This window comes from Symsagittifera roscoffensis, chromosome 8, assembly GCF_963678635.1.
Source record: "Symsagittifera roscoffensis chromosome 8, txSymRosc1.1, whole genome shotgun sequence".
Taxonomy (NCBI): domain Eukaryota; kingdom Metazoa; phylum Xenacoelomorpha; order Acoela; family Convolutidae; genus Symsagittifera; species Symsagittifera roscoffensis.
Window position 1 is genome coordinate 14,916,489 of NC_087069.1, and position 15,627 is coordinate 14,932,115.

General features: G+C 33.6%; 1 protein-coding gene across 2 annotated transcripts; it reads right to left on the reverse strand.

Moving 5' to 3' along the window:
• Positions 1-3,795: 3,795 nt before the first annotated feature.
• Positions 3,796-15,553, reverse strand: LOC134852820 (transmembrane protein 181-like). 2 transcript variants are annotated; one of them, XM_063868639.1, is made up of 15 exons: positions 15,407-15,553; positions 14,560-14,663; positions 12,652-12,819; positions 12,030-12,157; positions 11,639-11,746; positions 11,076-11,227; positions 9,015-9,055; positions 8,799-8,929; positions 8,303-8,449; positions 7,030-7,132; positions 6,634-6,685; positions 6,160-6,335; positions 5,719-5,788; positions 4,764-4,826; positions 3,796-4,242 (listed from the first exon to the last, which is right to left on the reverse strand). In XM_063868639.1, the coding sequence occupies exons 1-15, from the start codon at positions 15,448-15,450 to the stop codon at positions 4,173-4,175; spliced, it is 1,557 nt and encodes a 518-aa protein (XP_063724709.1). In that variant the 5' UTR covers positions 15,451-15,553; the 3' UTR covers positions 3,796-4,172. The 2 variants fall into 2 exon arrangements, with proteins under 2 accessions (XP_063724709.1, XP_063724710.1); XM_063868640.1 differs by lacking the exon at positions 4,764-4,826.
• Positions 15,554-15,627: the final 74 nt, after the last annotated feature.

A 15,627-nucleotide genomic window follows, 5' to 3' on the forward strand; every position in this document is an offset into this window, starting at 1 on the left:
AATTTTCTTCTCATTTACTTTAAATAATTCTTTTCTCTTTCAAATATGGAATTGAAGCTAGACACAGATAAGAAGCTGCGCTTCGCAAACACTTGCGAACAGGACCAAAAAGCAAGTCTAGAAAAAGCAACAAGAAAAAAAAAGAAATAAGCCCCGAGTTAGCAAAAAGTCGGCTTGGTCTATTATTCGGTCTACGACATACTGCGATCAAGAGATTTTGTGTCTCACGCACTATCCACGCAGCCAAGCAAGCTTCTGTATCCACTCAAGCTTAACAACCGACAAAAACAAGTCACGAATAAACTGCCAATGCGATTCAACAAAAAAGGCACCAAATACACAAAAAGAACTCAATTTTGCAGTGTGAAGGCATTCACGCTAACTTTGCATATAACAAATAGCAAAGCATAAAGCCACATACTGTATAAATTATGCAATTCAAAAAATTGCGAGAAAAATCAAGTTAAAAAATTTCTGGAATAGTTTTCTTTACTGTTATGCTGTTTGAAACAAATCATCTCTTTCGGCTCAGTTGATGAATAAAAAAAGAATCAACTGTGTTAACTTATTACTATTCGATTGTCAAAGCCCATGCAATGAAAAAACTGTAAAGATGGCACCAATATTTGCGACTTAGATTAGAAAAAAAGAAGATTCGTACTAATACTCGCTTCGCAAAAACCACAGAATCTTGCAATCAGCATTGGAGGCAAAAACTAGAAAACAAAAGAAAACAGCATGTTTCAAACTTCGAGATTTTTTTTTGTATAAAAACAAGCAAAAACGGCTGCTCTTCAAGTAACACAGAACTACCCGACCACCCTAATTTAAGAAAACAAAACATTTCCTTAAGAAACTAAAAATAACAATCATACAGAAAGGGCTTCAATCTCATACTCATGACTCCACTCAACCTTTAAACCAGTCGAATCATGAAGCAGCCACAAATGCGCAGAGTATAAGCCAACCGATAATTTTCTCACTGAGTTTAACATAGAGGTGAAGTCGCACTTCGCATACACAAGCAAAAATATGATCGATTACGCTACTGGGAAAAAACTGAATGAGATAATCTTTGAGTCTACAAATTTTCTTAAGTGACGCCCGCCAATTATGAGTCTACATAATTGCTAAGTGACGCAAGCCAATTATGACGGATTAGCAGTACCAGTTAATTTGAAAAAAAAAACCAATTAAAATACCTATTTATAGAGCGGACGCATTTCAACTAGTATACAAAGAAAATCTTTAAAACTATCCGACCCTGCTCAGGTTCGAACCCTCTTATTTTGCTGCGGTTCGCCTTCCTTACCTCTACGCTACAGATCTATGATACCTTAAAGCTAAATTGCTATTTGTAATATAATAGTCTGTGTTAATATCCTTAGCATTGGCAGTACTTAATAGCCGGTTATTGATCAAAATGAACACTTTCAAAGTGAACCATTTTATCGCAACAAAATTTGTGACTTAGATAGGAAAAAAGATAGTTCAAACTAAAACACAAGCTGTGTACGGAACCGAATAAAAAAATTTTTGGTTACCTTAAATACTTTTTTCAGGTAAATTTAAGGCAGTGTTGAGATAAAATTTACCAACATTTTAAAAACTTACTAGCGTGTAACGCACCTCCGGCGCTTCGAATTTTTAACAACTCATTAACGCCAAATATATTGGAAAAAAGATCTGCATCTTTTGAGTGTACTCTGACACCACCAAATTACAGGGTTCGTAATTACAAACTTTGCAAAATTTAAAAAATTCAAAACTGAAATAACAAACGACACATCTTAGAAAGTAAAAGCAACCAAGCAGTCGCATTTGTACGCAAGATTTGCATCTCCTGAGAGTACTCTTACAGTACCCAACTACAAAGTTGGGAAAATCAAATTTTGAGAAACTTCAAACTATTTTTTGAAAACCAGAAAAAACCACACCTCAAAAACTACCCAGATGTCAGCAGTCTTATTTGGAGGCAATATACGCCATTATTAACAATACTCTGACAGCACTCAACTACAGGGTTGAGAATTTCAAATTTTGTGAATTATTTTGTAATTTGAGTTTAAAGATAATTTCTGAAAAAATCAAAAAATCGTCGTATCTCGAAAACTAAAAAAAATTCTGAACTCTTAACTGGAAGCCAAAATCGCCATCCCTGAGACTACTCTGACAGCCCCAACTACAGGTTAAGAATTTCAGATTTTGAACAAAGAGGTTTAATTTAAGTTTTCGGAAATTTTTTGAAAAAATGACAAAAAACGTGTCATATCTGGAAAACTAAAAGGTTTTGAGCTGTCACATTTGGAGGCAAAATTCGCAACTCCTGAGAAACTGAGACAACTCTGACAGACCCTAATACAGACTTGAGAACATCAAACTTTAAAGAAAAAATTAAATTTAAGTATTCTGAAATTTTTTTGAAAAAATCACAAAAAACGTCATATCTAGAAAACTTAGAGATTTTGAGCAGTCATATTTGGAGGCAAAGATCCTGAGAGTACCCTGAGAAAACCTCACTATAGAGATGGGAACTTCAATTTTTGTGTAACTTTTTATATCTAAGTTCTGGGGAAAATTTTTCTATATCTAAGTTCTCGGAAAAAGTCCTAAAAACGTCATATCTCGAAAACTTCAAAGATTTGAGCAGTCATATTCAGAGGCAATATTAGCAACCCTTGAGAGTACCCTCACAGTTTCCAACAACAAGATTGAGATTTTCACAAAGCTTTGGAACTTTTTAAAATCTAAGTTTTTGAAAATTTTTGAAAAAAAAATCATAAAAAACGTCATATCTCCAAAACTACAAAGATTTGAGAAGTTAGATTTAGAGGCAAGATTCGCAACCCCTGAGAATACCTTGACAGCACCCAACTACAGCTTGAGAGTTTCAAAAACTGAGGAAAAAAATTTCAAAATTAAAATTTCTAGAAATTTTTGTAAAATCTCGAAAACTGCCGTATCTCGTAAACTAAAAGGATTTAGTTATTTATAATTGGAGGCCAGAATCGAATAACCTTGGAAAACCCTGACAACATTACACTATTGGTTTGCTAATTTCTGACGAAAACTTGATGGAATAAACACAGAACTTAAACTGGAAAACCGAAAAAAAACCTTAACCATTGCTATATACGATATACCTTAAACGTGCAAAAATTCTTTTGTTAAACATGCGAAAATAATACATTGAAAAAGCTTAAACATGGCGAGATAGTGAAGGTCGCATTTAAATACATAATAGATTTGAGCTAAGGTGATTTTACTTCTATGTTTTCGCGTGAGAAAGTAGCTCTGGGCTATAGTTCTACGTAGCCTTGGTGCTCAGAGCAAAAAATAAAATCAAAGATTTTTTAAACGGCAAATTCAGTATCAACAATTCATCAAATTTAAACCACAACCTAAACAACAAAAATAATTTCTCAATTTACAGATCAATTTTCATATAGAATTTATAATTTCTTTAATATATAACATCATATTTTTAAATTAGCCCACTCCAAATTTACAAACAGCACAGTTTTGTAGTTTTTAATTCGTCAATTTTATCCATAGCGAAAAACGAAAGCAAAAGATTCTATAACAGCTGAAATATGCGAGCAAATATCTGCATTTGCATTCAAACAAACTTCAAATATTTACAAATAAACTAAGAAGTGCTCAAAACTGCACATTAGACAATATCCGAATAGTAGTGTTCGTTAAATCTGACGACAGAAACTTAGACGACTGGAGACTACACTACCACATAACATTAAGATGTCAAGCTATTAAGCCAGAATAAAGTTGCAGCTTTTTGATTGGCTATTTTTCTCATTAACACTCCTGAAACTAGCGTTAAAAGTAATCGCGCTGTTTCTCTTCGTTCTTATTTGCTTGTCTTCACAAAAAAAGTTTGAATATAATTGTCGTCTTAACCGCTGTCGTCTTATTTGCTGCGCACTCGAATATACTATAGCACGTAAATTGCCTGATTTTTTTTGTAGTTTATGACCTAAACTTTAGGTATTGCGTTTTTTTTAAGTAGCGCCAGGCTGAATACCTAGTTGGTACAAAAAACAACATTAACAACATAGAGATCCGATTATCACACAGTGTAATGTCCACTATTTTATTACAACCCAGAAACTTCAACTCTGTTGTTTCTTTCTATTATTGTTTGTTAGTCCTTTCTAGTCGGAGTCGCTCATCAATTTCGCTCCCATGCGTTGACCATTCACCATTCCTGCGCCAGATTTACCCCTGAAAAAATTTGAAAAACACGATGAAAAACTTCAAAACGCCAAAAAAACACGTTTAGAAACACAATTTATAACGTGCTTTTTTCCCAACTATGAATTTGTTCATTGCATTGCAGGAAGAAATCGTAAAAAAATGAAAATATACATATTTAAGCTCGGAGTTAAAATCAGACGAAGTTCGTGGTTTACACAAAGAACACATGCTTACTTTGGACTATAAACAACTCTTTAAGCTACTACGACAAGTGAAAGTCTTGAAATACTATTGGGCGAAGAATTCTCTGGGTCCAATTAAAACAACTGTGACCAGAAAAAATACATATCAACAAAAATGCAAATGTTTTCGACAATTAATCAAAACTCATCGGTAAAGTTATCACTAAACATGAACAGAAATTTTAATTTAGAGTTTCTAATGTAGCTCTTTAAGCTGGATTACAATTAGTCATGAATCTACTAAATATGAATAATTTAAGGAAGGCTGTTGAAACTGAAATTAGTAGACATGCACATTCAACTTACAAGAGAGGTTCTGTTTTCAAGTTCGAATTAGGAGACTCAATCATCAGTCTCAAGCCCTTCATCCTAGCAGCAGACCAGATTAAATTTAATTCAATCAGATGATGAATCAGACAATGGGAAGTTTTACTGTTGTCCTAGACATTAATGTATAACACAAGCGAGATCCCTTCAACTTTTTCCTACTCCCTATTACCAGATTCGCTACTACGTATAAAATTCATATCTACTTAACCAGTAAATTCGTTCTGCTAAGGGGATAGATTCAATAATAGGAACCACAGGGGGAGGGGGGCGTTCGTTACTAAAAACCCCAGGGCGGCAACAGTTAGAGAGATCCCACAAGCGTTGCTTGCATTACATAGTTCACGTCTTCCAATTGTGAAAAATTTTCGCGCGCACACCAATTCTTAAGATAATTTATACAAGCTTTTGTCTTACTGCCCCCTCACCATCAATGTCTACGTAAAAAAATTTTCGAAATCTTTGCTCAATCATTACGAAATATTTCACAAACGCCAACAAATAAACTCTTTGATTCCTTACCTAAACTTATAAAACCAACTTATTCAACTAAGAAATAATTCATGTTCATTTTTTGTAACTAGTTCTTGTAAAAAAAAATATAGCATTTCCTGCAGCACACAAATCAAATTAGATATCTTATCGTAAAAGAAGTACCAATTGTAGCATGTTTGAATTAATATATCACTGATGTGATTACAAAATAGACAGTGAAAAACTATCCACAGACAAATCCCAAGCCCAGAATAGATTGAAAATGATAACATGGAAACATCTACTAGCGTGTCAAACAGACCTCTGTTAGTTAGACCTATGCAAATTATTAATACTACACTTAGATTGCAAGGTGTTCTCAGAAATTCTCTTTTTACGTCAGCAAAAAATCTTGCGGTTGTCTGTGATGTAATCTTATCTAATGTGCCTGCTGACTCACCCGTACATTACGTCATCATCTGACTCGTCATTTAGCATGGAGAAGGCGGGATTGTCCCGAAAGTGACCATCTGAATCAGAACACACACGATTTGAGCGCGAAACTAACCATTTTGCTCAGACGATGAGATCCAAGAAACTTTTGATTTTTTGATGTACGAAAATTTTGATGTGGAGGGAGTACTCTAAATCTTTAGAACACCTAATTTGGTTTTTGAGCTCTCCTGAAACCCTTAACGAGCTTTATATAAATTGTTTGAGAAAAACGCCATTCCTGAAACCCTTAACGAGCTTGATATAAATTGTTTGAGAAAAACGCCATTCCTGAAACCCTTAACGAGCTTTATATAATTTGTTTGAGCAAAACGCCATTTTTGACCTCCTTTTCAAAAACTGAAACCCTCCACAACCAAAAACCTTAACCTCTTAACTGTCTTATTACCTGTGTATGCGTTTTTGGCGGGTGAGTACACGAATGCTAGAGTGTAGACGTAGAAGTTTAGTATGGAGTAGAGGGAGAGGAACTCGGCGGCATTGCTGTATCGGGACATGATTCCCCCTCCGAACGCCTCCCCGTCCGTCATCCGGAGACCATATCTGATGAACAATAGGCTGCAGCTGAAAAGATACGCACATCAACAAAATCACATTAGAACTTATGTCGATTTTGAAAGGCAAAAAAGCTACTAAGTGAAGCTAAAATATAATACAAAGTGAAGCCAAAATATAATAATTAAAATAATTATAACTGTTTTTAGCCAATTTCATAGAATACAAACTATTTCACTGAAATAATGTTTATGGCAAAAAATAACATTTTTAATGGCTAAAAACATGCCAATGTACATGAAAAGAACTGCCCATGATTTTTCAATTTGGAGTAAAATGTGGTATATCAACTGTCAACTTATCTTACCATGCAATGATGATGATAAAAGTCAAGATGGTGAGAAACTTCAGTCTAACGTCTGAAACAGAAACAGCTCATCAAAAAACGCCACATTCGAGGAACCTAAACCTGGCTAATTAAAAAAAACGAGAGTCCTCCTAGTCTTTATATTTGTAAGCCAGTAAAAATTAACTCTGACAGCACGATAACCCTGGATCAGAAACAAATTATTCTTAATAATTTTGTTATCAATATAGAGAGAATGTAACACAGGCGCGGATCTAAGAATTTCTCGAGTGGGGCTGATTTTCAGGGGGACACTGTAACAGCTACCATGCACGAGAATTTCTATGCAGTAGATTCCCAGGCACCTTCAATCTAGCTTCAAAAATCAACCCGTTCTTCGATGTCTCAAATACTAACCAAAGTAGGGAAGAGAAGTCAACTCCGTCCATGCTCTGATGATGAGGAAGAGTAAATATAATACATACACGCCCAGGGCCACGAAGAACACAATGCGAAGGGGCTAAAAAGGCAACAGCAATTACAATTAAAAGACATGCCAGCCAACCAAAAAAAATCAATTGCCTTCGTTTAATTTTCATATATATATATTTTAACGTAGATATGAAAAGCACCAAAGTTAGATATACAATCAAGGATTTTCTCGAGGAGGAATTTTCGTGAAAAAATTTCGAAAATTTTGTCGACCTTTTTTTAATAGGTCGAAAAAATTGATTTTCTGATCTCTTCCAAATCACTATTAAGATCCCGTTTTGACCAAATTTTTGGCGCCGCAGGCGAATTTTTGAAAAAAAACAGGCCAAAGAAGGCCTTTTTTGGAACATTTTGACCAAAAAATCGCGTTTTTTCGGCGCGCGCTCCCCCGTCAAAATCAGTATATTTTGGAGCCAAAGGCGCCTTTGCAAAAATTTTAGGGCCAGTTAGCCAAAAATTCATATCTCAAACTACAAAGGGAGACACTTTGGGTCGGCAGGGGTCGAATCCCTGCGGGGGCGTCCCCCCTAAATCCGCTGGTGTATACAATGGAAGAAGACGCTTAAGTTGTATGCACTTATAACAAGACACGCTAATGCAAACGATTCATTTCGCGACCACGCAGCAACTATACTAGTTATCTTTTGCTTTAGATGTGCCAAATCCCTAAATAATCTTATCGGTTTCAACAACAAAAAAAACAAAGCGGCTAACAGACAGTTGGAAGAGAGTGAATGAAAGCAAATAAATAGAAAAAAATACTGACTTTTTAAAAAAAAATCTCATATTTCGAAAATCGGAGAACAAAAATGACCTTGAAGCTCCTCTTTGAATTTCTAGACTAATTTATGATTGACATTTTTTTGATAAAATAAACCCAATTTGAGAAAACTGGATCAATAGGTAAACTTTTATTTCGCTGAAATCTGAAAATTAAATTCCATTTTCGAAACTAGCAGTTGGTCAGGAATTTTCGCTGTTCGATAGTGGAGTTTGCCTTCTTTTTAACAAAGGAAATCAACTGAACTTGAAAAGACCTAAAAAGTCAAACCGCCAAAAACTAATCAGCCTGCACAAATTTTCCCTGAAAAAATCATCACTACCTCCATAAGAGTCTGAACTACGTTCATCGACTTTTAAAAACGGAACAATCTTAGCTAACAATTTATATATATGCATTTGTAGGTGTGATGCTAACCGTGTAGTTTTTGAAGTCGTAGTCAGTGGAGTAAGTTGGGTCAGTGGTCTTGTGATAGCTCTCCCAGGAGGCAAAGAATAGAGCCAGCATCCAAATAGACCCCACCAAGGTGATCTTCGGAATGTAGAACAGACAAACACCCCTCTCCTAAACATGGTATATGCCACCATTCTTTGTTTTCTTGAAAACATTTTTTTGAATTAAAAATGTTCTAAGTCCAAAAAACGTGTCGAACTTTTAAGAGACCAGTCCATAAGTAACGGCAATTAATGACAAAACATCCAAAAACATTAATCACATCTCAACAATTAATCATATCTCAACAATTAATCGTAAGTCCTATTATCTATAGACAGATTTAAAAAAAATTCCGATTTCGTAATCTTATTTTCCACCATTGTTGATTGTTTTTCAACCTATCGTATATAGCAGCCACATCTCATTGCGTAAAGGTCTTAAAATTCAACAAAAAACACCAAAAACAATTGTTTCATGCCTGTGTTCTGAGTCCATGGTAGGTGCACACCCAGAACATGAGCAGGGCGCCACAGAAGGAAGTCTGGAAGAGGGCGTCGAACAGATTGGGCACCCAGCTGCTTACCAGGAATGTCAGGGCAAATAGAGGGTCTGAAAAAATCACACAGTTGTTCGATATCTGATATTGCATGAGATAGGGAACGATTTATATTGGCAAAAAGGAAATAATACTCACTGTTGTAGAGTAATAAAAGGGGCAGCAGAATTACAATCCACCTGAAAAACAAACAAATTATCAAAAATTATTAAAGTTTTCTTTTTGCAAAACGAATACTATCAATAATAAAATAAGGAAACATAGGCGCTACGCGCAATACACCGAAGGCATAGAAACTGAAGCAAAAACCAAACAACTTGAACAACTAATAATTGAAGAATAACAGTTCTAGAACAAAAAATCGTACTAACACATGTATACACCAAAATTTTACTATATTGACAAAGGGCCTGAAATAACAGTTCGTGAGCTAAAAATCGTACGAACACATGTATACACCAAAATTTTGCTATATTGGCAAAGATCATGAAATAACAGTTCGAGAGCTAAAAATCGTACTAACACATGTATACGTCAAATTTTTGCTATATTGACAAAGATCATGGAATAACAGTTCTAGAGCTAACAATCGTACTAACACATGTATACACCAAAATTTTGCTATATTGACAAAGATCATGGAATAACAGTTCGAGAACTAAAAATGGTACTAACACATGTATACAATAAAATAAATAAACATAAATAAATAAATGAATAAATAAATACATACATGAATAATAAATAAAAGCAAAACTAAATGAAAGAAAATAATTAAATAAATATAGCAATAAATATCAACGAATAAACAAAACACACCTGATAAATAAATAAACAATAAAAAAATAAATCAATACATAAATAAATAAATACATACATAAATAAATAAATAAATAAATAAATAAACGCAAAACTGAAATGTACAAATAATTAAATTAACATGAAAAAATATATATCTCATGAACAAATAACCAAACAAACAGACCCATAATATAAATAAATGAAAGTAAATGAATTAAATAAATACACATACATAAATAATAAAAGCAAAACTAAATGAAAGAAAGAATAATTAAATAAATATAGAAATAAATATCAACAAATAAACAAAACACACCTGATAAATAAATAAGCAATAAAAAAATAAATCAATACATAAATAAATAAATAAATACATAAATGAATACATAAATAAATAAATATATAAATAAATAAAAGCAAAAGTGAAATGTACAAATAATTAAATAGACATGAAAAAATATATATGAACAAATAACCAAACAAACAGACCCATAATATGAATAAATGAAAATAAATAAATGAAATAAATACACATACATAAATAATAAAAACAAAACTAAATGAAAGAAAGAATAATTAAATAAATATAGAAATAAATATCAACAAATAAACAAAACACACCTGATAAATAAATAAGCAATAAAAAAATAAATCAATACATAAATAAATAAATAAATACATAAATAAATACATAAATAAATAAATAAATAAATAAATAAAAGCAAAAGTGAAATGTACAAATAATTAAATAGACATGAAAAAATATATATGAACAAATAACCAAACAAACAGACCCATAATATAAATAAATGAAAATAAATAAATTAAATAAATACACACGCAGAAATAATAAAAGCAAAACTAAATGAAAGAAAGAATAATTAAATAAATAAACAAAACACGTGATAAAAATAAACAAAAATAAATATGTACATACATAAATTATAAATAAATATAAGCAAACTAAACATAATTAAATAAATAGAAGAACAGATAATTAAATAAATAAAGATGAACAAATAAAGAAACAAACATACGCAATCACGTGACATAGCGCGATATAGTCCAGCCCACATGATAATTGATAACTGTGGACGTTATTTGTCGACACTTGACAACAGACAACATTAAAAAAAAAACCCCGTTACACGATACCATAACACCTTGACTTAAGTCTTCGGTGTAATTATGGTGATCATTTACAATAGTCTGTTGTACATTAATGAAACAATACTTTTAAGCATTCATGCTAAAACTGGAATATTTTATGCTGGAATTGTCAATTCTTAAAACTTGAATATTTTCATGAAAACAAAATCCTCTAGGACAAACATCTTTTTACCATGCCTCTTAAAATACCTCTTATGCCCACAAATAACTATGAATAGGGCAACTCACTTCTGTTCTATAGTCCAATCCTTGATTGAAAATTTCCTCATGGAGTGGGCAAAGAGACAGATGGCTGCAAATGTTATCACTAGGAACCCGAATCTGAACCAGATCTCCAGCTGGGTGAAGTTCGGGTTGAATGTCTGCCACGTAAAGATGACCTGGACGAAGACATTGAATTTAAAAAATAACTAAAACTTTTTGACATTTTAAACGTACTCATTCATTTTTGCTTACGATTGTTAATCTAGATCTCTAAGATAAAAATTTTTGTACAACTTTTAAACAGAAGATTCTCCTAGGCCATTATTTTTTTCTTTTCGAGGCAAAGGAGAGCTGTCACATTTTTCAAAAAAAAATTCAAAGTTCTTCAATATAGCTATAATAGACATTCACATCTATAATCAACGGAATCAATGGTTGAGCATATGCAAATTTTGAACTTGATAGCTCATTCCATCTACCTTTACAATAGGGCAGGGGCGGGGGGGGGGGGGTATTAAAGAGATCTAAAGAACGAATCAGCAGCATCACTTGTTCCATAGTGGAAGTGGTGTTTGTAGTGTTTCTACCTCTCTGATGGGGTGTGGGAGGGAGTTGAGGGAGTGGAACTGGACTATGACTGTGTAGAGCAGGTACTGCAAGTGGCCCAAATGCATCACCAGGAACTCACTGCATGTCTAAAACACATGATCACAAATCAAATTTCAAATAATATACTGAACACATCAATTGTATTTTAGCGCTCGTTTATCACACCATATACGGCAAAAAATTCAACACTAAAATGAGCGACTTTGGTTCCAAAAATATCCTTGCGTAATAAAATAAAAAAAAACGAAAAGAAAAACACCTTTCTGATAATGACAAAAGGCAGACCTTCTCGCATTACACTTAAAATTTGGCAAGTAAGGAACATGCGGAATAGAAAACTGAGACAACTATTAATTATTGGTGACGTACATCCCGGTGACACTGGAGTAGACGCGTGCGTTCGTTGGAGTCCTTGTTGACCTCGTAGCCATAGTTGTTGTCCTCCTTGCCCAGAATCTTCACATTCATCCCAAACGGCTCACTGTACTTGCCCGCAGCTGAAAACAAACAATCCCGAATCCCGTTTAAAATAACACTTAGTTATACAGTCTGTAAATGGGTAATCAAAATTGACTTCAAAGTGAAGACGGGGTCGGGTATTTAACTACACCCGCTGAGCCGTACAAATGACTAATCCAACGCTTAAGCATATACTTTTATTGTGACTATTTTTTTCAATTTGTAAAAAAAAATGGGAATTACACTAATCTACGAGCACACTAGCTGCTTCATTGATTCCTAAGGGAAAAAAATAAGAGACCATGCATTTATATGGTATCAAGCTTCCGCTTTGTTTCAGCTTATAATTTAGCTACGACCCTATCAAAAAAAAAGCTAATTTCATCGGAAAAACAAGATCTGACGGTTCGTATAACACCGGGCTTCGCTAGCGCGAAAATATTCTTGTTCAAACTTATCTGATATTAATTTATACCAGAGAAAAAATACTTCTTGGATACCCAATTAACTTAAATATAACTTAAATACTCACATGCAGAATTATTAGTGAGTATTTGACACCAGAGGTACAACTGCTGATTGAATGAGGAGAGGTAGGGTGAGTCTAGGAAGAAGGGACCCCTGTCTAACTTCAGTTCCTCCTTCGCTATGTGGGGCATCTCACTGCTGTGAACTACTTCAGAATAGACAACTGGAGGACCTGCGGCCAAACAAAAGAAAGGTTGTAATTTATTTAAATTATTTAGAGAACTTTTTGAATTGTTCAAATTAAACAATTACAGATAAAGCTAAGATAGACGGTACCAGTGCAAGGGGCACAGCATGTTCTCAGCGTTCTAACTTAAGTTTCCCCAAAAATTTATGGTAAAATTTCATTTGTTGGAGAAGTTTCAAGTTGATTGAAAACTTCAGAACAATTTCCATCTCTCAGATTTCGAAATAAAAATCAAATTTAAGCTGTGAAATTCTTACTTAAGCTCTTAAGGGTAATTTTTTTTTTCATAAAACAAACTCAATTAGAAAATTTAAGCTCAACTAGCGGTAGGATTAGCAAACTTTCTTAAATTAATCTCCTTAATCTGAATCAAAAAGTAATGTTATTATTCCGCAGGAATTCAGAAATTTAAATATTTTTGAAACGAAGTCAGTCACGTTTTTGTGAACTTTACACTTTTACTGTTCGATAGCGAAGTTTGCTTTCTTTTGAGCAAAGGAAATTAACTCAAATTAAAAAACAAACGGCGAAAAAATCAAATTAAAAGCAAAGGTTGTCTATGATTTATCCGATCTATAAAAAAACTACAAACACTTTTTTTCACTTTTATCAAACTAGTGTTTGTTTTGTGTGCGTGCTGTGATGAGGATCTGAACAGAAGACTTAAACTAAGGCACATTCATTAGTCATATCTCAATAAACCTAATGGATAACCGTATAAAAACGGCTAGAAAAACAAAAAAACTTTTTAAAAAAATCAGAACTTTGAACAAATCAAGATGGCGCTAAAAATTCGGAGCAAAAAAAAAACGGAGCAAAAAAAAACTCACATAATGACCTGTAAAACAGACAATCACTTTGCTCTTTTACTCTTAATTACCTTGAAAATGCATTATACTTAGATAAGAAAAACGTCTCTTACTTATTCCTAAGCGTAAAAAAAATTTTCTCGACAACGATCAAAAGAACTATATGAATGTACCAAAAGTGCAAGCAAAATGGTTTTGTTGTGTTATTTTTTAGATTTAATTCAATTCAATACAAATTAGTAATTTGATAACTTAGTTTAACAGTGAATTCAAATTGTTCCGGAGACAAAATTTTCCTAACACAGCTAAGCAGATACCGATTTCGAAAAAAAAACTCTCGGCTTCCAATTGATTTGTCTCTAGAAAAACTTTACGGGCCTAAAATAGTACTAAAATGGGACCCTTTGGGTTGCTTCTTTAAAATAACAAATTAAGAACTCTTGTCATAATGATTCAAGTATTAAAAAACCAGGAGATTATCATTCTCAAAATAAAAATCAAAGAAACTAGCTTGAATAACAATTTAGCTAAGATAGATTTAAACAGAACTATTCTTCCCATCATTGAGTTTGCATACGGGTAAGCTTTTTTATGCACAAATCTAGATACTACATAGAAACGTCAAATGGGTAGATTGATATATCAGTTATTTCTCCTTTCATTCGTAATTCAAACGATAACCAGGAAAATAAAAAAATACATTGTCAAGAAAATTACAACTAGCCTTTATTTTTTTTTTTGATTTAATATAACTCGCTAGGACAGATTTGAGCCTCAAATCAATGTTATTTCAACCAAGAAAACTTCCGTTTTATCAATCATAACTAGTTCCTGTTTTTTATTTTGAGGCTTGAGGTCACTTTCTCTCCCCTTGTAGCCCTCCTAAATTTCGAAGGGTATAACATATTCGACATACCATTTATTCCGATGAGGATGGTGGTGGCTACTGCGAGGAAGAAACATGAGAACACTGTGAAGATCTGTCTCTTAGTAAGCGAATACAGCTTCATCTGCACCGACCTACAACAAAACAATTGTCAAGTAACCCTCAGAAAAGCAATCAGTTTTTACCTCAGAAAAGCAATCAGTTATGCTGAAAAGTTTTCGATATATTTATGTTTCAAACTTATTCTACGATTTTTTGAACTATGATTTTTGAACTACGATTTTTTGAACTAGGAACTGAGACAGCTGAAAAAACTTTAGCGGCGATGAAGGCACTTTCTTTTGAATAAATTACCCTAAATCATCAAGGTTCACGGAAAAGAAAAATTATTGGAAGCAAAATAAAAGCCCTTCACTCTAGGGCAAACATCTGATATACTACACATCCAAAATAAGGTAATAATTAGATATGACCAAAGAAATTCATGCACAATACATAATTCAATTAGCCGATTCTGATTTAGCCGACCCTTGGTCTAAGGTCGCTGATGGTCGCTCTACGCGCGCGACACCTCTTTACGGCGATAGCATATTTCATATGAGTGCTATTAAGTGTTGGCAAGCTCGCAACACGTTGACGCAACTGCCGCGGTCACAATTACTTCAGCCAATACATCTTGCCTCTTTTAAGCAAACAGTAGAAATCGGATCTTTGCCCTACTTTGTGAAAGAAGTCAGATGTTTGCCCTAGTAAAGCAGTTTTTCGGATGTTCGCAACACTTTTAGGTTTTTCGGATGTTTGACATATCGAATGTCTGCACAGTACCCGAAATTTAACGAGCTTGATTAACATTTAATGAAGAAAGTGTTAGACTCACGAGTCAATGTCATCGATGCTTCTGAATTTGGGACCACCAAACATGTTTAAGACAGCGAAATCTAGCTCACGAAACAAAGCTGAACACGGGCGAAATCCGATGTTTCAGCAGCTAAGTGGCGTGTAAAGTAAAATATAATCAACCATAGAATCTGAAATAATACAATAAAGGTAGCATGATTTCGATTCAGAAGGCAAGGCTAAAAATAACAACTTGTATTG